Raw genomic sequence first — 20,647 nt, 5'->3', positions numbered from 1 at the left:
TGGTGGTGTTGTCTGTTGGAGTTGTGGCAAGAGAGGGCATCTTAGAAGGGATTGCCTTAAGCTGAAGAATGACAAGGGTAAGGGAATTAGAGTTGATCCTGCGGATGATGTTACAGCTATAGCTGATGATTGTAATTCGGATAGTGCTGATTATGTCTTGTCTGTCACTGATGATTCGTCGTTTGGCGGATGAATTATGGATTCTAGTTGTTCTGTTCACGCTACACTAAATAGGAATTGGTTTACTACTAAATCATTGCACGGATAGTAGTAAAGTGCAGTTGAGGAACAATTTCGAATGCAATGTTATAGGTGTTGGTGATGTTAGAATCAAAATGCATGATGGTATCGTGTGGACATTGACTGGAGTGAGGCATATTCCAGAGTTGAAGAAAAATCTGATTTCCTTGAGTGTCCTGGATTCAGCTAAGTGTCGGTATTCTTCAGAATGTGGAGTTCTGAAAGTTGTTTGAGGTGCCTTTGTGATAATGAAAGGAATCAAGCATAGAAGCCTGTATGAACTTCAAGGTGAGACAGTGATGGAATTCGCTGCGGAGACGTCGGATGCATCTGTTCGAAAGTCTGAATTGTGGCATATGCGTTTGGGGCACATTAGCGATAGAAGCCTGAAGGTTCTAAGTGAAAGAAATTTGCTATGTGGTTATGTGGCTAACGAACTGAATGTATGCAGGTGCTGTGAATTAGATCAACAGCAGAAAGTGCAGTTCAGTACAGTTGTTAAGGAAACCACGGATATTGCAGAATTAATTCACTTGGATATTCGCAGGTTATCGCGGTTTCCTTCGAGGAAGAGTGCTAGGTTTATGCTAACATTTATTGATGACTACTCGAGGAAGACTTAGGTGTTTGTGCTTAGGCACAAGTTTGATGCTATTGTCAGGATCATGCAGTTGAGAGCTTTGATCGAAAAGGAGACTGGTAAGAAGATCAAGCATGTGCAGATTGACAATAGTATGGAGTTTTGCTCGGAGCTGTTAAATGAATTCTGCATGAAGGAAGGTATAGTGAAACACCGCACTTGTGCCAATGAATCACAACATGTTGCAGAGTTGATGAGTAAAACATTACTAGAGACGGCCTATAAAATGCTCTCTAGTGCTGGTATGGCTAGGAGATTCCTAGCGGATGCGCTTAGTACGGCAAGCTACCTGAAGAATAGATTCCCATTGACTGCGATTGGATGTCAGACTCCCGAAGAAGTGTGGTCAGGTAACGTTGCTGATTATTCTGTTCTTAGAATATTTGGTTGTCCATGTTATGTTCGAGTTAGTGATGGTAAGCTCGATGAAAGGACAAGAAAGTGCATGTTCCTAGGTTATGCACAAGGTGAGCGAGGCTATAAGTTGTGGTGTCTAGAATTAAATTCACCTATTATCAGCAGAGAAGTTATGTTTGATGAGTCTCCAGTACTTCTAGGTATGAGTGTTAATAGCAGTGTTCATACGGATTTGAACGGTGTTCAGCTTGAGGTGGAGTTGCAACCAGAAACTCCTGAGGTAGCAGATACTAGTGGAGTAATCAACACATATGGTGCTCATAGCGAGGTGGAGCCTATAGATCCGACGGTTGTTGTAATTGTTGAAATTGACAAGGTGCGTATTCAGTCTTCTTGTAAATATAGATGCAATGATGGTTTTGTTTTATCTACGATTGAGGAGGTTGTGTTGAAAAATCCTTGTGGAGCAGTTAAAGGTACATGTGGAGTTGGTGTTCTGATAAAGTCCACGGCTATGGCGAAGTTCAAGCGAGGCTTGGACTTGGAAGATGTTTGTGGCAGTTGAGCCCATTGGGGGCTGTGGAAGAGTAGTAGCGAAATTCGGATTCTATCAAAGCGATTGTGACTTGGCTCAAACGTTGAGTCAAGGTAGAGATTGTTGAAAATATATCTCGAGTTTGAGCCCGAAGCGAAAATATAAATTTCGAGAAAAAAAAAAGGAACGAAAAAATCTACTGCGCGTTGGACTGAGCGGCTGAATTTGGAATTCTGAATTGTGGAATTTGAGTTGGACTTTGACTTGGTCTAACAAAGGTCAAAGAAAGAAAGGGAAAATAGAAAGAATATTTTATTCTTTCCTAATTCTAGTGGGAGTCAGAGTTTGCCAAAGAAAGACGAAATAGGAAAGTCCAAACTTGGACTTGTTGATCGAATCGTGGAATATCTTCTCCACATTGAGTAGGCCACCGTGTGTTCCTTTGCTGCGGAATATATATTGCAAGGAACGTCGTGGCAGATGCAGTCCTGAAGCGGCCCAATGCGAGTGCTTGGTGTGCCGTGCAAGTGAACAAGAAGCATTGTTATTGTGCACGAAGAAGGAAGCGCCACGTTTGTGAGTGCTTGGCGGTGGGTATTTATGTGGATTCTCGTTCGTGAATTATATCCAAGAAGAATTAGTGTTCAAGCGATTAAATTCTTGTGGTAAGAATTTGTGTATAATTCCTTCGCGAGATTGAGAGATTGTTTCGTGAGGAATTATGGGGCTAAACACTGCGTGAGTTATTCGGTGTAATTGAAGCTTGAGAAACACTAAGAGTGTTTGAGTGACTCGAGTATGGTTGTAATCTCCGTTGTATTGCTTGATTTATAGTGGAAGTCTGTGTTGTTCTTCCCGTGGACGTAGGTCACTACGACCAAACCACGTAAATCTAGTGTCCGATTTATTTTCTTGTTCTGTTAATTTTATTGTTCGATCGCTTGGCTTCCGCAACAGGGACCCTCCCCCTTCATTTGTACTAACTCATGCACAAGTAATACTACTACGCTGCTTTCTCTCCAATCTTGTGAATCGAGTGTGTGTGTGCAAGACTGACTTGGGAGGCCGTGCGGGTGTGGGATCATTGTGAATCAATCGACTCGTGACCAATGGTGTCAGAGCCTTCATTCCTAGTGAAATGGCTGATCCACGTTCCAATGCCGCGAATGCCTAAGGTGAGGACCGCGAGAATCGTGGAAGGGCGACCGAGAGAGTCGGCGTCCAAACCAAGAGGAGTCGTGCTACCTCTAGCTCGAGGGATCCGATGTGTGACTTGAAAGGCCAAATGACGGCATTAGAGGGAACCGTCATGGACGTCCAAGGGATGGTCGATGATCTGTAACAAACTGTCGAAGGAGTGGACGCTGGAAGGGAGGAGCTCTTGATCGAGTTGCAAGAGCTCAAAACCAGCATGGGAGAGCTCCGCGACGAGGTGTTAGGGGCCGTGACCCACGAGCTGCAGCAATGGGACGAGACCTGGGGGGGCGCCGCTGAGATCGCCGAGCTCAAGGGGAAGCTCGCTGAGGTAGAAGCAGCACGCGTGAACGGGATGATCACCGTGCATCCACGTATGGACGCACCCAAGCCGAGAGAGTTCAAAGGCTCGCGAGTGGCCAAAGACGTGGACAACTTCCTGTGGTAGATGGAGCGGTACTTCCAGGTCACAGGGATGAACGACGACACGACCCAGGTAAACACAGCAGTGCTGTATTTAGCTGATAATGCTTTACTGTGGTGGCGTCACCGCTTTACTGTGGTGGTGTCACAAGTCAGACGATAAAAGTGGCGACCCTATCACAATCTAAGCCAAGTTCGTTGAGGAATTTTGGCGGAACTATTATCCCGCCTATACTAAGGAGGAAGCTCGCGACAAGCTCAAGCGCCTTGAACAAAAGGGCATTGTTCGTGAGTATGTGAGGCGGTTCTCAGAGTTGCTACTCCATATCCCATTAATGAACGATACAAAGATATACCACAAGTTCATCAGTGGCCTCAAGCCGTGGGCCAAACAAGAGCTCAAACGGTGCAATGTGAGAGATCTCACGACGGGCACTTCCGTGGCGGAGTCCCTAGAGGAACCTAAAGTTTCGTTCACAGCCAAGTCCGACTTTCGTCTGAGGGATAGGGCCAATGGTGGGGGAGATCGGAACAAATACAAATGTCCGAATGGAGGCAAGCCAACAACGGCACCACTTAGGGCCCAACCGGAGTTGAGCGGTTTGGGACAACGAAAGGTACGCACCTATAAGTGCTTCTTTTATGACGGGCCACACATGGCTCGGGAATGTTCCAAGAGAGGCAAGCTGGCAGCCCTATGCAAAGAAGATGAGCCGCGAGAGGAGGCGCGGCTGGGTTCGCTGCGAATCCTTAGTTCCATTAAGGCCAAGAAGGCCAAGGAGTCCAAAGTAATGATGTTTGTGGACGTGAAGATTAGGAGTACCACGATGAGTGCGCTCGTGGATACCGGTGCGTCCGACCTCTTCATATCCCAAAAGGCCGCGAAGAAGCTAAATCTTCGGGTGGAGAAATGAGGAACTGGTTGACTCAAAATGGTGAACTCCAAGGAGGTCCCGCATTCCATACTTAGTAGTGTGTGCAACTCGACGCTTTGTTCGGGGATATTCAAGTATCAGTATGCCACTCACGGACATGTTGAAGAAAGAAAGGCTGTAGAAGTGGACATATCAATGCCAAGAAGAGTTCGATCGGCTAAAACGGGCCATGATCGAGGAGCCAGTGCTCGTGCAGCCCGATCATGCTAAGCCGTACAAGGTAGAGATTGATGCTTCTAATTTTGCGATAGGTGGTGTTCTCATGCAGGATGGACACCCGGTAGCGTTCGAGTGTCGGAAGTTGAATGAGACCGAACGACGGTATATGGTCCAAGAAAAGGAGATAACCGCAGTAGTGCACTGCCTCCGTACGTGGAGGCACTATCTCCTAGGATCAAAGTTCGTCATGCGGACGAATAACGTGACCACGAGCTACTTTCAGACCCAAAAGAAGCTAAATCCGAAACAAGCTCGGTGGCAGGACTTCCTGGCTGAGTTCGACTACATGCTGGCGTATAAACCAGGAAATGTCAATTTGGTGGTCAATGCCTTGAGCCGAAAGATGGAGTTGGCCAACATCATAAGTTGACCCAACTGCCCATGGATCGATTGTATCAAAGAGGGGCTCAAGCATAATCCAACAGCCTAGCAACTCCTTGATTATGCGTTGGAAGGCAAAACTAGACAATTCTGGTGGGAGGACGATCTCCTCTACACCAAGGGACGACGACTATACGTGCCGCTCTACGGGAAACTAACGAAAGAAGTGCTGCAACAGTGCCACGATTCCAAATGGGCGGGACATCCGGGGATTCACCGCACCATGGCGCTCATTGAGGACCAATACTACTGGCCTTATATGCGGGACGATGTCGAGGCGTATGTACAACAGGACAAGATCGAGTAACGTTCATCGTTGGGGCTCCTCGAGCCACTTTCCGTCCCGGAACGTCCATGGGAGAGTGTCTCCATGGACTTCATTGTGAATTCGCTCAAGTCCGAAGGGCGTCAGACCCTCATGGTTGTGGTGGACCAGTTCTCTAAGTATGCGACATTCGTGCCTGCAATAAAAGATTGTCCAGTCGAGGAGGCGGCCAAACTATTTGTTAAGCATGTCGTCAAATACTGGGGAGTCCCACAGACGATCGTGAGAAACCGTGATCCTCGATTCACCGGGCGATTTTGGACTGAGCTTTTCAAGTTACTAGGGTCGAACCTCAACTACTCTACAAGTTCGCATCCCCAAACCAATGGACAGACGGAGAGGATGAATGCACTCCTCGAAATATATCTCTGGCACTATGTGAGCGCAACACAAACAAATTGAGCGAGATTGATCGATGTAGCTCAATTCTCGTACAACTTACAACGGAGCGAGTCCATAAATCGAAACCCATTTGAGATCGTGACGGGGCAGCAACCGCTCACTCCAAGCACGGTTGCCTCGGGCTATCGGGGAATAACCCATCCTCGTACAAGTTCGCCAAAGAATAGCATGAGCAAGCGGACTTGGCGCGGACGTGCCTACACAAGGATTTAAAACGCATGAAAAAATGGGCCAACAAGAAGCGACGGTACGTGGAATTCCAGGTCGGGGACCTAGTGTTGGCCAAGCTACATGCGATCCTCCGATGCAAAGACGTGCACAAAGGCTTGATCCGTCGCTATGAGAGGCCCTTTCGAGTGCTCAAACGGGTTGGGAAGGTCACATACAAGCTAGACTTGCCACCGAAGCTCAATCTACACCCGGCATTCCATGTAAGTATTCTTAAGCCCTTCTATGTACATGAGGAAGACCCGGATCAAGGGGAATCGCAGCGGGCGCCACTTGGGGCAAAAACCTCATATGACCGAGACGTCGAGTGCATCATGGTTGATCGGATCATACGGAAGTGATATTGTTCGCCGAGGCGAGAATACTTGGTTCGATGGAAAGATCTTTCAGAGAGTGAAACAAGCTGGGAACCCTCCGAGGCTCTTTGGCAGTTCCAGAAGCACATTGACGCATTCCATGCCGAAGACGCGACTAGGGTGTCACCCGATTAGGTGGGGGAGAATGACATGGCCTAAGAGCGCGAAGGGCTTCGAGCTAGCTCGAACGAGGGCCACGGACAGGCCGTGGCCTATCCGTGACCAAGCTCGAGCCCGTTCGTAGGCCTATGACCTTTCAGCTTTCCATGCCAGACAATCCTTCAGCTAAACGATCCTACAGCTTCTCTTGCCAAGCGTCCCTTGAACTCCTCTACGCCCCTAGGGCCTCTTAAACTTCTTGTACATCTATGTAATGATTGTATCGGTTTAAATACCATCGTTAGATCATGAGGGGATCAACGGTTCAGAATAGCCTCGCACTTGTATATATAGGGAACCCTCCCCTTCATTTTTACTAGCTCATTCACAAGTAATACTACTACACTGCTTTCTCTCCAATATTGTGAATCGAGTGTGTATGTGCGTGCAAGGCTAACTTGGAAGTAATCCTAAGGTCATGCAAGTGTGGGATCGTTGTGAATCGATCGACCCATGACACTAGCGTCCTACTTAGGATGGCCATTTTGTCTCTATCCTGATCAAGACAAGATGGAGAAGGAAATGGCAGTCACGAAGGACAGGTATGGCTTGGTTCGCAAGGTTTACATTGTATGCGACCAAGACCTTCTGATAATGATAGGCCTGCAAAGGTGGATGGTGGAGATGAACGCGCCAGATGAAATGAAGGTGATCTCTAGCTCATATCACATGGTCATGTTCTCTAAGCCTCTAGAGCCGTGTGCCTCCCTTGAAGAGATTGGGCAACATTATTGTTACTTGAGATTTGTTACGCAAGTTGAATTTTTTTCTTCTAACATGAACAATAAGGTTGATGAATGAAGAGTGTGCTTGTTTCTTCGTGAAGAAATAAAGAGTGTTGAAATAGTTTGTTATCATAAAAATAAATTATTATTGGATATGAAAAGAGGTGATTGTTGAATATGAAAAGAAGTAATTGCTGACATGAAGAGAAGTGATGATTGATTATGAAAGGTAGTGATGGTTCCAATAAGGTATCAAATCTCAAGAGATGTGTTGTTTGATTATTTATAAATAGAATCAAATCATACATTGTTCATGTTAAATGGCACTATTTCACAAATGATGAAGTGTGTTATGAGTGGCACCCTTTGAAAGGGTGTGAGCTGTCTTCTAAGGGAAGTTAAAAATCACTTCCTGAAGATAGAGATGAGATAAGACACTCGTGTACAGAAAATAACGTACGTTTCCTCTCTATTGAATAACACACAAAAAGGGCTTCCATTGTTACTTTGAGAAGACGATTGTCATTATTGCTGTAGAACAATAATATTTTTCTCGTGATTATATTTGGAACGGTGTGAAGTTGTAGATTCGTCTAACATTCGCTGGTAATTCAATTCACATTCCTAGGTAATTCTTTTGTTGTGCATCGAAAGGTTAGTCAATTTCTTCCACGATCTTTTTCCCAACAGTTCAAAATAAGACCAACAACTATCTCTTCTTCATAACTCTCTTTCCTTCGTAACATTCTCTTTTCCTCTCTTTTCATGCACAAGTTTGATAACAAATTCAAGGTAAAATTCTAAGAGGGAAATTATGAAATTGCTTAACTCATTTCTCTATGATTATGGTATATTTGAGGTATAATTTGTTTCAAACCTGGTGGCAACAATAGTGGGGTAAATAATACCTTAAGGATTTTGATTGCTATCACGCATCAAAGCATCAAATGACTATAAACTATTGTTCTATCTTCATGAACAAACAATTTTTTCCTAACAATCTTAAGGTATTATTTTCGTGGAGATGGACACAGTGACTGCGTCAAGTGCTCACAATCCGGACAGAGAAGTATTAATGAAACTTTTGTTTCTATTTATATGGTTGAGTCATCTTCCTTGTGGCATAATAGATTATCTCATGTTGCTATAGTACTTTGAAATTTACGTATAAAAGTGGTCCGATATCATGTGATAATCTAGATAAAAAGGATTGTGTAATATGTTCAAAAGAAAAGATGACTAGGATATCGTTCTCAAAAGTAGAAAGATCTACCATAGTATTTGAATTGGTGCATTCTGATATTTGCGAATTATATGGTATAGTAACTAGAGGTGGAAATGTTATTTTATTATATTTATTGATGATTACACTAGATATACTCATGTTTACCTTATGAAATCAAAAGATCAAGCTTTTGATCTGTTCAAGGTATGTAAGGCCATAGTTGAAAATTAATAGAATGAAAAAAAATCGAAATGTTGAGAAGTGATCAGGGAGGAGAATACTTCTCATGAGATTTTTCTAGCGTTTTGTGAAAAAAAATGGTATTGTACATCAAGCAAGTGTACGTTATACACCAAAACAAAATGGAATGGCAAAAAGAAAGAATCAAATTTTAGTAAATATGGTTAATTCCATGATCTTGTGAGCAAAATTGCCAATCAATTTGTGGGGAGAAGCACTTCTTGCTACATGTCATGTTCACAACAAAATTCCTTCAAAAAAAATTTAAGATATCTCCATATGAATTATGGAAAGGAAGAGTACCGAATATCCATACTTTAAAGTATGGGGATGCCTTGCATATTATAGAATTTCTGATCCTAAGTTAACCAATTAGGACCAAGGGCATATAAAAGTATGTTTTCTAGAATTGTTGAAAATTTTAAAACTTATCAATAATTAGATATTAAATATAATATTATTGTGGAATCAAGAGGTGTTGAATTTCTTGAACACAAATTTCTTAAAGATTCAAGTGATATCTCAGCATATTTACAAACAACAATTGACACAAGCAATCCTTCATTAAGTAAAATAAAATTGTTTGATTCTCCGAGTGAACCGAGGAGAAGTCAAAGAGTGAAGAAAATGAAAGATTTTGATTATGATTTTGTAAATCTCTTGGTAGAAGGAGATAAGGAAAATGTTATGAATAAATTACCCATGTTATTTCACTTCGATGAAGATCCAAGAACGTTCAGTGAGGCTTGACATTTAGAGATGCATCATTTTGAAAGGAAGAAATTAATGATGAAAGGTGCCGAGAAAGAAATCTTAATGCTCTGTTAGATCGTCTGCATGAAATTTTTCGATTTTACACAAATCTCAATTGACATACAAACAAAGAATAGATAGATTTACTGCTTTGAAATATTTTGAATTTATCATATGATTAATTGAAAATCTATTTCTAAGCAAGTGGAGGAATTTCAAATATATGTTACCAAACTCAAAGTTCTTTATGATTGAAGTTTGTAAACCTTTTCAAGTTACTAAAATTATTTCAAAATTGCCTTCAACTTGGAACGATTATCCCAAACTTTCCCACACAATCAAGAACCTAAATTACATGATTCCGTGATGTGCCTACTTGATAAAGATGAGATTACAATCTTTCAATTCCACTCACTCTTAAGTGTTTCCCAATCCTAGATTAGGCCCAAACCTAGGATGATCAATCACAAGAAAAGGGCTTTATCACACTCTTAAGTCTGTTGGATGACGGCTCTCAATACTATTTGTGTCTCTTGCAAGTTTTCACACATATCAAAGCACACTCACTATGCACACGAGAGCAAACTCTCAGGCCATAATGCATTTTTTAAACAAAATTATAACTTAATTCCTCCAATTTAGCTTATCTACTTTTCTCTCTGATTATTTAAACCTTTTCTTTTCTTTTCTTTTCCTTTCAAATTATCTCTAATAATTATGGGGATAGTGATTAATGTAAGGTTTAAAACCTGGTGCGAGGCAAAAAGAAAATATAGAAAACAGATGATGATAGCGAGTCTTCATCGGACAATTTTGAATGACATGACTTAGTCATGGCAATTAGTTGGTATGGAGATTGGCTTAGCAAATTTACCTGTAAAAACATACAAAAAGAAGTCGCCTTGACTTGAGCAAATAAGCCCAAGCCGAAAATGAGGTGAAGCAAGCTAAACTGTTTCTTTTTTTTGTTTTTCCAAATAAACTGATTGGGTGTTTGGAAGACAAGAAAATTTGATTATAATAAGTTGTATATAATGGGTGTGCTTCTAATAAAAACAAATGGTCGTGTATCATCGATTATCTTATTGTGAACCCATCTGTTTCATGTACCGGATCCCAATACCTCGTGTCGTTCGTTCATAAATTTTGAAAAGTCAGTGACACTTTGCCGTTATTTCCTATGTGATCCAACCTCGAAAATAACATTGGTCGACCCTGAAAGCGATGTTGATTAGAAAGTAAAAGCAAACACAAATGCGCCAAAGAATAGGAACAATGTTAGGTATCCTGTTACTGATGTAAAACCCTTTCAAACCTAGAGAATAAAAAAAAAGGAAAAGGCAACCTTCAATGTTCTCCAATCGCATATAAAAACTCCAACAGTGAAACCAAAACCAACCGTAGGCCTGAGCTGACTCATTACTGGACAAATGAAAGCAAAGTCAACCATCAGTATATTGTTTTCCATCCCTTCTAACTATGCTCATCCTAATGATAATTTAACAAATGGGCTTCAAATTATGCAAAAGTATTTCGGGGAAATTGGAGGCACAGGACGTGTGAGCGCAAACACATTAAAATAAGGAACGCGTTCATAAAGTTCGACGTCCCTGTATATAAAACGAATAGGCCATGGAGGCCCCTATGGGAGCTTCGGCTCCTCTTCTGTAATGAGGTTACCTCGTAAGCAAACACTAATGATCCACATGAGATCCATGATTATGAGAATGTATTGGAGACAAAAAACGAGAATTTGTAACCGGCAATTCGAGACACACTTACAATAAAATGTGGTACAAAAAAATTTCATGATTGCTATTACAATATATTTTTTCTCACCACACAACGAAAATACTTAAAGCTCACTACTAGCTTATATAAGGACACACCCACAACTCTTATTTTTTTATGCTCTCGTGGCTTACTCCTAAATTCACATAAAACTCTATTTATAGAGCAATGGTCGGCAGGCATGGTTACAAAAGCTGCTGCACGAGGAAAATATTGCGGCCGAATATATTGAAGTGAACAACCTAGCTTCGCGCGTGATTGAGATCTCTGAGAAAGAACAACACTTCTTCAATTTGTATTACGAAGGAATTTAATGCTGGTGCCCCTAGCTAAGGAGAGTTTTGTTATTGATTTCAAGAGGTGTTGACAATTGAACAATCAAGATCAATTTCATAAAGATTCACCACCTGAGGATCGGAATTTCTCGTGCAAGATTAAAATGGGTAAGTGGGTCGATCTACTAAGAGACAGTGCCTGTTTAGGGTAACAAAGATCCCATTAATCGCATTTAACCAGCCAAACAATCGGATTCGACGTGCAAATGCTCAGCTGCTACAACACGTTGCCCTTGGAGCTTTTGTTGTAATGTTTACATTGAAGGTAAAAACAAACCAATCCCTCGACATTATCTTCTCCACGCTCTTTATATCTTCTTGAAGAAACAGACATAACCTTCGTTCATCAACCTTATTATCTTATTGATGACCATGGGATCAATAATGCTGCTCAATCTCTTCAAGGGAAGCACAGAGCTCTAGTGGCTTAGAGAACATGACCTTGTGATCGGAGCTGGAGATCACCTTCACTTCGTCTGGCGGGTTCATCTCCACCATCCATCTTTGCAGGCCTTCCATTAGTAGCAGGTCCTGGTCGCACACGATGTAAACCCTACGAACCAAGCCGTATCTGCCCTTCGTCACCGCTATCTCCTCCTCCCTCTTGTCTTGGTCGGGATGGAGATGGAAGGCCGCCCTAAGTAGGACGCCAGCATCAAGTCCTTCGAAACGATGAAAGGAAAATCACAAGATGAGTTCTAATTTTCGATACCCTTTTTAATTTCTTGTGAATTAATTACAATTAAACTATGTTTAGTGTTGATAATTTTATGTGTATTAAAAAAAAAATAGGTAGACTAACCTCAGGTGGTGAGAGTTGATAGACCTTGGAAGCCAGGAAGTCAAGTCCAAATGAAATATAGGTTGGAGGCTGTTCGGGGCCATCATCAAACCGGTATATCGGATCCATATTATATTCCACTCTACGAGAATGCTACAATCATACAAAAAGATAATGCAACATCAATGATCATGACGCAAGTAAATATATACATGTATATATATAATGATGTGACATAAAGAGAAGGTTAATTTGATATTTACTGTGTAGATTCTCTCGAGTACTTGACTTAATTTGGACAATCATGTCATGTCAATGCATTTAATTGGGTCCCATTTGTGGCGCTATACATCCCAACATCTTACGCAACGAAAAGTACATTAGAAATCGATAACAAAATGCCACATCGCCGTTTTAGACAATCTAAATCGTTAGAGCAACTTAAATGAACGAAATTTAAAAGTTAATGAACTTAAATGAGAGATCGAATAATTGCGGCATTAAACTAAGCGATGTGTGAAAGATTTGAAATTTCTAATGTACTTTCCTGCAAATGCACATTAAAGGGCAGAGTTTTATGTCGGCACCATGTTGGCGAATGTTCCACTATATGGACGTGTTAAATAAAAGCTACAAAAGGAAATTAACAGTTTTTTTTTTGTGACGATCATAGCTAGGCTTTTTTGCAAAATCAAGTGCAATAAGAAGCATATTACCATGCCACAAATGAAAATGAAAAAGAAGATGCATTACCATGCCATGTGAGCTGATAGTAGTCTTATTCCTTATCAGATAGTGACCGGCTTCGCCTCCCCTATTTGGGTGTAATCTTTTGTAGCCATCCCATAATTAGATTACTTGATAATCTCAAGTACGATACTGCTTATACATAAAAGGACAAGAAACACCTCGAGATGACATCTATATAGGTGTTTGATACATTCTATAATCCCTTAAATTGTATTATTACATTAGGTTTCGCATGTGTCCCGCACTGAACCAACCAATAATACTTTTTTGCCTAATTTGAAAGCTCCTTCAACAAAATTGTTATCAAGATAAACATAGTTAGTTGGGATGGAAAACTATATGCTAACCTTAATGACAAAGCTCATCATTCGATCATTCCTTTCTAAGTGATGATGCAAGTAAGATGACTTCATTTTTGTACTTTTAATTATTTTAACATCTCCATCTCGAAGTAGAGGAGATGATATAGATTGGACACTCGGGAAAATTGTCCAAAAAGTCCTAAACCTATTGCACTTTTGTCAATTCAGTCATAAACATTTTAAGTTTGCAAATTCAGTCCTAAACCTTTTCACTTCTTGCCAATTAAGTCCATCTTGCCAATTTTGGCCGGCTAGCGCTGACGTGGCCGCTGGCCGGCGCCGACCTTCCAGCCAGCGCCGGCCATCCAGCCAACGCTGACATGGCCGCCGGCCATCCAGCCAACGCTGACCTGGCAATTTTTAAATAATTTTTTTCTTTTTTTTTCTGACTTCTTTTCTCTAGCCAATCCGACGACTACCGACCAGAGGCAAGAGCCGGCAAGGTCGACCTCGCCAGCCTCTAGCGAAGCTCGCCCCCGTCGGCCACCGGCGAGACTTGCCAGCCCTCGCCTCTGGCCGGTCGGGTCACCGATCATTAGATCGGCTAGAGGGAAGAAGTCAGAAAGAAAAACAAAAGAAAAAACAAATTCAAAAATTCAAAAAAATATTTAAAAATTGTCTCGTCAACGTTGGCCAGACGGTCGGCGCCGGCCGGCAAAAATTGGCTGGATTGACTTAATTAGCAAAAAGTGAAAAGGTTTAGGACTGAATTAGCAAATTTAAAGGTTTAGGATTGAATTGGCAAAAGTGCAATAGGTTTAGGACTTTTTGGACAATTTTCCCTTGGACACTCGTAAGAACCTTTCTAGGGAAAATTTGTATTCATCATCATATGTGTGGTTTACTGTAGCAGAAAAATATCCAAAAGCTACTTGTTTACCATTTTGTTAGCCAAGTTTCATAAGACAACATTATGTGGAGAGAGAGAGAGAGAGAGAGAGAGAGAGAGAGAGAGAGAGAGAGAGAGAGAGAGAGAGAGAGAGGTACCTCTTCAAGGATGGAGTGATAGGTGAGGTGAGGGCCAGGCGTAACGGCTGCGGCAAACACAGCAACTGCAATTTTCTTAGGAAATCTCTCCATGGCCATTGACAGGACAAGCCCTCCCATGCTATGCCCTACCAAAATCACCTTCTCTTCCTGACGAAGACTCTCCAAGAATTCGAAGAGAGGCTTGACATACTCCCCGATCGAATTCAATTATTGAGCTTGCTTTGGATGGATCCCTGAAGCGGCCATGTCCAAGGCAGTAACCTTGTGTCCTGAGGACTTGAGGAGGGTGGCCACTCGGTACCAGCACCAAGCTCCATGGCAAGCCCCGTGGACGAGCACAAAGTGCTTCTCTCTCTCACTTTCTTTGCAATCCATGTGTAGTAACGAGTCGGCTTAGGCCTCTGATTGCCTTTGCTTTCACGGTTGGATTTCTAATGGGAGCTTCAAGAGTGTTAAAGGTTCTATTTATAGAGCAATGGTCAGCAGGCATGGTTACAAAAGCTGCTGCACGAGGAAAATATTGCAGCCGAATATACTGAAGTCAAGAACCTTGCTTCACGTGTGATTGAGATCTCTGAGAAAGAACAACACTTCGTCAATTTGTATTCTGAAGGAACTTAATGCTGGTGCCCCAAGCAAAAGAAAATTTTGCTATTGATTTCAAGAGGTGTTGACAATTCAACAACCAAAATCAATTTCATTATACCTTGACATTAACTCCTTCCACACGGGGTACCAAGTCTTTCGAAAAGTGTCAAAAAGTCATAAACTTTTTGCATTGGTGCAATTTAGTCCTAAACCTTTTTTGGTGTCAATTTAGTCTTAAACCTTTTACATTTGTGCCAATTTAGTCCTAAACCTTTTTGGTGCCAATTGAGTCCTAAACCTTTTGCATTGGTGCCAATTCAGTCCTAAACCTTTACATTGATGCCAATTCAGTCCTAAACCTTTTGCATTTGTGCCAATTCAGTCCTAAATATTTTTTAGCTAAATTAATCGGAATGACTAAATTGGCACAAATACAAAAGGTTTAGGACTAAATTGGCACCAATGCAAAAGGTTTAGGACTCAATTGGCACCAAAAAAGATTTAGACTCAATTGGCGCCAATGCAAAAGGTTTAGGACTCAATTGGCACCAATACAAAAGGTTTAGGACTGAATTGGCACAAAAAAAAGGTTTAGGACTCAATTGGCACAAATGCAAAAGGTTTAGACTGAATTGGCACCAAAAAAGGTTTAGGACTAAATTGGCACCAATGTAAAAGGTTTAGGACTTTTTTGACACTTCTCCCTCCAATCGGTATAACTATATCTCAACCATTGATGCACTTAGCTACTACTTACACAAAATAATCATTCACATCATCAACAATAGAGAGGATAAATAGTGTACAAGAGCACCTGCGGATGACGTTGGATTCTCTTGAAAATGAAAGACATTGTACCGACCGAATTAAAAAGCATAAAGATTCACCACCTGAGGATCGGAATTTGTCGTGCGAGATTAAAATGGGCAAGTGGGTCGATCTACTAAGAGGAAGTGCCTATTGAGGATAACAAAGATCCCATTAATAGCATTTAATCAGCCGAGCAATCGAATTCGACGTGCAAATGCTCGGCTACTACAATACGTTGCCCTTGGGGCTTTCGTTATAATGTTTACATTGAAAGTAAAAAAACCAATCCCTCGACATTATCTTCTCCACGCTCTTTATATCTTCCTGAAGAAACAGACATAACCTTCGTTCATCAACCTTATTGTCTTTTTGATGACCATGTGATCAATAATGTTGCCCAATCTCTTCAAGGGAAGCACAGAGCTCTAGTGGCTTGGAGAACATGACCATGTGATCGGAGCCGGAGATCACCTTCACTTCGTCCGGCTGGTTCATCTCCACCATCCATCTCTGCAGGCGTTCCATCAATAGCAGGTCTTGGTCGCACACGATGTAAACCCTACGAACCAAGCTATATCCACCCTTCGTCACCGCTATCTCCTCCACCATCTTGTCTTGGTCAGGATGAAGACGGAATGGCCGCCCTAAGTAGGATGCCAGCATCAAGTCCTTCGAAATGAAGAAGGAAAAATCACGAGATTAAGTTATAATTCAAGTACCCATGTAATTTCTTGTGAATTAATTACTTTTAAACTATGTTTAGTGTTGATAATTTTATGTATATTAGAAAAAATAAGTGAACTAACCTCAGGTGGAGAGAGTTGATAGACCTTGGAAGCCAGGAAGTCGTGTCCAAATGAAATATAGGTCGGAGGCTGCTCGAGGCCATCATCAAACCGGTATATTGGATCCATTTTATATTCCACTCTGCGAGAATGCTATGATCATACAAAAAGAAAATGTAATATCAATGAGAATGACGCAAATGAATATATACATACATATATAATGATGTGACATAAAGGGAAAGGATAATTTGATATGTACTGTGTAGATTCTCTCAACTACTTTACTTAATTTAGACAATCATGTCATGTCAACTTGCCTAGAAAAGTAATGAATAGTTGAGATGCATGTACAAGTAATTTGTCTAAATCACGTGGAGGGTACATGTTATAATCATTGAGCTTCAACATCAATGCCTGAAATATTTGTTATTACAGGCAAACCTAATGAAATGAAGTCAATGCATTTGATTGAATCCTATTTGTGGCACTGTATATCACCCAACATTAGACACAGCGAAAAGTAAATTGGAAGTTCCAAATCATTCAAATGACACTCAGTTTTGTACTACAACTTTTTTATTATTCCTTTAAGTTCCTTAACATTCAATTTTCGTTCATTTGAGTTACTTTAGTCACTTGCTCACGTGAACAATAAATATGACATTATTTGGAAAAAACCATGTAGCAGCGATCTTCTCAATAACAAAATGCCTCATCACCATTTCCAACTATCTAAGTTGTCAGGGTAACTTAAATGAACGAAATTTGAAAATTAAGGAAGTTAAATGAACGACAAGTTGTGACATTAAATTGGGTGCCGTACGAAAAATGTATAATTTTTTATATATTTTTCTGCAAATGCACATTTGTGTTCGCAGTTCTTCGTTGGCAGCATGTGTGCAAATGTTCCACTATAGTGGACGTGTTAGATAAAAGCTACAAAAACAAAATAACAGCTTTTCGGTGAAGATCTCAGGTGAGGTGTTTTTCCAAATTTAAGTGCAATAAGTTGAATTATCGTGCCACAAATGAAAAAGTACCATGTGAGACGATATTAGTCTATTCCATACTGATTAGTGGCCGGCCTCACCTCCCCGGTTTGGGTGTAATCTTTTGTAGCCATCCCATAAATAGATTACTCGATAATCTCAATTGGGATATGGCAAGAAGCACGTCGAGATGACAGCTTCATATGTGTTTGATACATTTTATGTCGCATGAGTCCCGCACTGAACCAACCAATACTACTTGTGTTGTGCCTAATTTGAAAGCTCCTTTAACTAAATTAGTATCAAGATAAACATAGTTAGTTCGGATGGAAAACTATATGCTAACCTTAATCATACTGCTCATCATTCGATCTTTCCTTTCTAAGTGATGATGCAAGTACAACTTCTTCTTTTTTGTACTCTTAATTATTTTAACAGCTCCATCTTGGAGCATTATGCAGTCTTCCTTAATCACATAGAACTCAGTAGCGGGTGCAAATGTCTAACAAGATTCGGACACGATTAGTTCGAGAATATCACCGTTTGAAGCGTTTGAATCCCCCCTTTTGAACTCATAGATTGGGCACTCGTAAGAACCTTTCTAGGAAATATTTTTATTCATCATCATGTGTGGTTTACTGTAGCAGAAAAATATCCAAAAGCTGACTTGTTTACCATTATGTTAGCCAAGTTTCATAAGAAAACATTACGTGGAGAGAGAGAGAGAGAGAGAGAGAGAGAGAGAGAGAGATACCTCTTCAAGGATGGAGTGATAGGTGAGGTCAGGGCCAGGCATGAGAGCAGCAGCAAACACAGCAACAGCAATTTTCTCAGGAAATCTCTCCATGGCCATTGACAGGACAAGCCCTCCCATGCTATGCCCTACCAAAATCACCTTCTCTTCCTGACGAAGACTCTCCAAGAATTCGAAGAGAGGCTCGACATACTCCCCGATCGAATTCAATTCTTGAGCTTGCTTTGGATGGATCCCTGAAGTGGCCATGTCCAAGGCAGTAACCTTGTGGCCTGAGGACTTGAGGAGGGTGGCCACTCGGTACCAGCACCAAGCTCCATGGCAAGCCCCATGGACTAGCACAAAGTGCTTCTCTCTCTCACTTTCCTTGCTATCCTTGTTCAGTAATGTGTCGGCTTAGGCCTCTGGTTGGCTTTGCTTTCACTGTTGGAGTTTTAATAGGAGCTTTCGAGAATGCTAAAGGATTCATTTTCCCCTTCTTCTTATTCTCTCGGTCCAAACGGTTGTGCATCAATTTCAGTGTACCAAACATTATTCATTGTTCTTCTGCTCATTCGGGTCTCCCTTTTTACCTTCAACCGATATCGCTTTCGCTTTCAACGCTTCTTTTGGATCACGGCCAAAACATATTTGTCCGTTTCGATATCGGATCACCCGTATGGAAGATGATAACAAGGATCACTAACTTTTCGACAATTATATGAATGAGCGTCTCGTATCGAAAATCAATGCATGTGAAACAAATTTGGTCGCAATAATGTGTTTTTTGTTAAAATTGTTGGAAAAATGTTAGATAATATGGAAAATATAATAAGAATTGGAAATTTATTGAAAAATATGAGAAAATAATATCAATTGTCTGAGGCGTGCAAGCACTGTCCTTAAAGAGAATTCCGCTCCTCGGAGTGCGAAACTTGGTGTGCAAGGCTCTAGCGGCTATCCTCCCAAGATACAACATATCTTATTCTATACTCCGCACAGAATATTAGAAGGAACAGGAACAACGTTATGTATATAACTCAACAAAGAAAAAAAATAAGAAGGAAAGGAAATTATCTTTTTTAATTCATTCTCTTCAAGGGTTGTGGTTTGAAATATTTATATTCAGATGAAAAAGGGCCCTTAAATAGACCGTTATAAATTTATTGATAATTAATAGATGAACGCCATATGGCCGTTATAAAATGATGAAGAGTTTATATAGAAATAAATCAACGTTATAAAGCCGTTACACGGCCGTTACAAAGCTATTATAAAACGTTACAAAAATCATTTTACATTAATAGACCGTTACAAATTGACCGTTACAAATTGATTACGGTAAAAAAAACATTACAAAATCAATAACTTCTGGGAAAATCTTTGCATTAGGAACATCCATTTCATCAATTATTTACAACTTATTATAATCTAACATCCTTGTCTTCCAAACAAACCCACCCAACCAGTTTACTTTGAAAAAGTGTTTAGCTTGCTCCACCTCGATAGCAATATAATTTCTTCATCAGATGCTTTTTTCTGCTAATTTTCAAGGGAGGAAACTTAAATTTGAACGAGCATAGTCTATGAGGGCGTTACTTGGTATTAAATAAAATGATTAATATATGGCACCTATCCAGGGAATATTACTCTGGGTTTTGCTCAGGTCAAGACATTTTCCTATTTCCAGAAAAGCTCAGATTCAACTTTAGGTCGAAGGGGGGAAGAGGACAAAAGATTGATCTTTGTTGCTGCTGAATGAATCCGAGGCAGCATCTCCATGTTGAGCTAACGATAATGTTCGGTAGCTGTTACATTAAGAACACATCATTGTAGAAGTTAACGAATATAGTCATGTGTCAAGTACTGATTATGGATAACTTACTTAATGCAATAGGACAGCCAGCGCAATAGGACAACGAGCACTAACGTTGATAATTTTTATAATTTTTTATTCATAAAAAAAAGAAACGAAAGAAAGAAAAAGATAAAAGAAAATTTTAAAAAAATTCAGAAAATTTTAAAAATATATATTAAAAATTTTCCATGACAGCATTGTCGGCATTCATGTAAGCAATTTCCTGCCTAAATTGGCTGAAATGACTAAATTAACAAATGGTCAAAAGGTTTACGACTAATTGGCTAAATAAAGTGAACGATTTATAATTGAATTAACACAAACGCATTAGGTTTAGGATTTTTTTTGAAATTTTTTCAGAATAGAGTGTCACATCATGAAACAAATTCGAGTTGAGTGTTCAATTAAAGAACCCCATAAAAAAGATGGTGATTGATGTTGGCTTAACACCTATCGCGCCCGAAAGGAGGGGCCGAACTACTCAAATAGGAATGAAATTCGGTGCATGAAGAGGCAATAGATTTTCGATTATGTC

The 20,647-nt window shown here is 40.6% G+C and overlaps 2 protein-coding genes and 1 pseudogene across 3 annotated transcripts in view; 1 reads left to right on the top strand and 2 right to left on the bottom strand.

Annotated features, from left to right (window-relative positions):
• LOC115682519 (methyl jasmonate esterase 1-like) overlaps positions 1-7,195 on the top strand; it is a gene marked incomplete at its 5' end in the record, with an annotated part of 37,121 nt that extends 29,926 nt beyond the window's left edge. Inside the window, one exon of the mRNA XM_056308914.1 lies at positions 6,844-7,195. Within this exon, the coding sequence (XP_056164889.1) occupies positions 6,844-7,195 (352 nt within the window). The remainder of the gene's footprint in view (positions 1-6,843) is intronic.
• A 4,557-nt stretch (positions 7,196-11,752) lies between these two features.
• On the bottom strand, positions 11,753-16,026 carry LOC115682563 (methyl jasmonate esterase 1-like; annotated as a pseudogene).
• Positions 15,895-18,753, bottom strand: LOC115682561 (methyl jasmonate esterase 1-like). 2 transcript variants are annotated; one of them, XM_030606818.2, is made up of 3 exons: positions 18,276-18,753; positions 16,551-16,682; positions 15,895-16,413 (listed from the first exon to the last, which is right to left on the bottom strand). In XM_030606818.2, the coding sequence occupies exons 1-3, from the start codon at positions 18,522-18,524 to the stop codon at positions 16,129-16,131; spliced, it is 666 nt and encodes a 221-aa protein (XP_030462678.2). In that variant the 5' UTR covers positions 18,525-18,753; the 3' UTR covers positions 15,895-16,128. The 2 variants fall into 2 exon arrangements, with proteins under 2 accessions (XP_030462678.2, XP_056170952.1); XM_056314977.1 differs by having other exon boundaries at positions 16,575-16,682.
• Positions 18,754-20,647: the final 1,894 nt, after the last annotated feature.

The sequence above is a fragment of the Syzygium oleosum genome, unplaced genomic scaffold, assembly GCF_021117445.2.
Source record: "Syzygium oleosum isolate NSW1041296 unplaced genomic scaffold, Sole_v2.1 Sole_v2.01, whole genome shotgun sequence".
Classification (NCBI taxonomy): Eukaryota; Viridiplantae; Streptophyta; class Magnoliopsida; order Myrtales; family Myrtaceae; genus Syzygium; species Syzygium oleosum.
The sequence above is the reverse complement of the archived record's forward strand: the minus strand, read 5'-3'. Positions and strand labels throughout refer to the sequence as shown.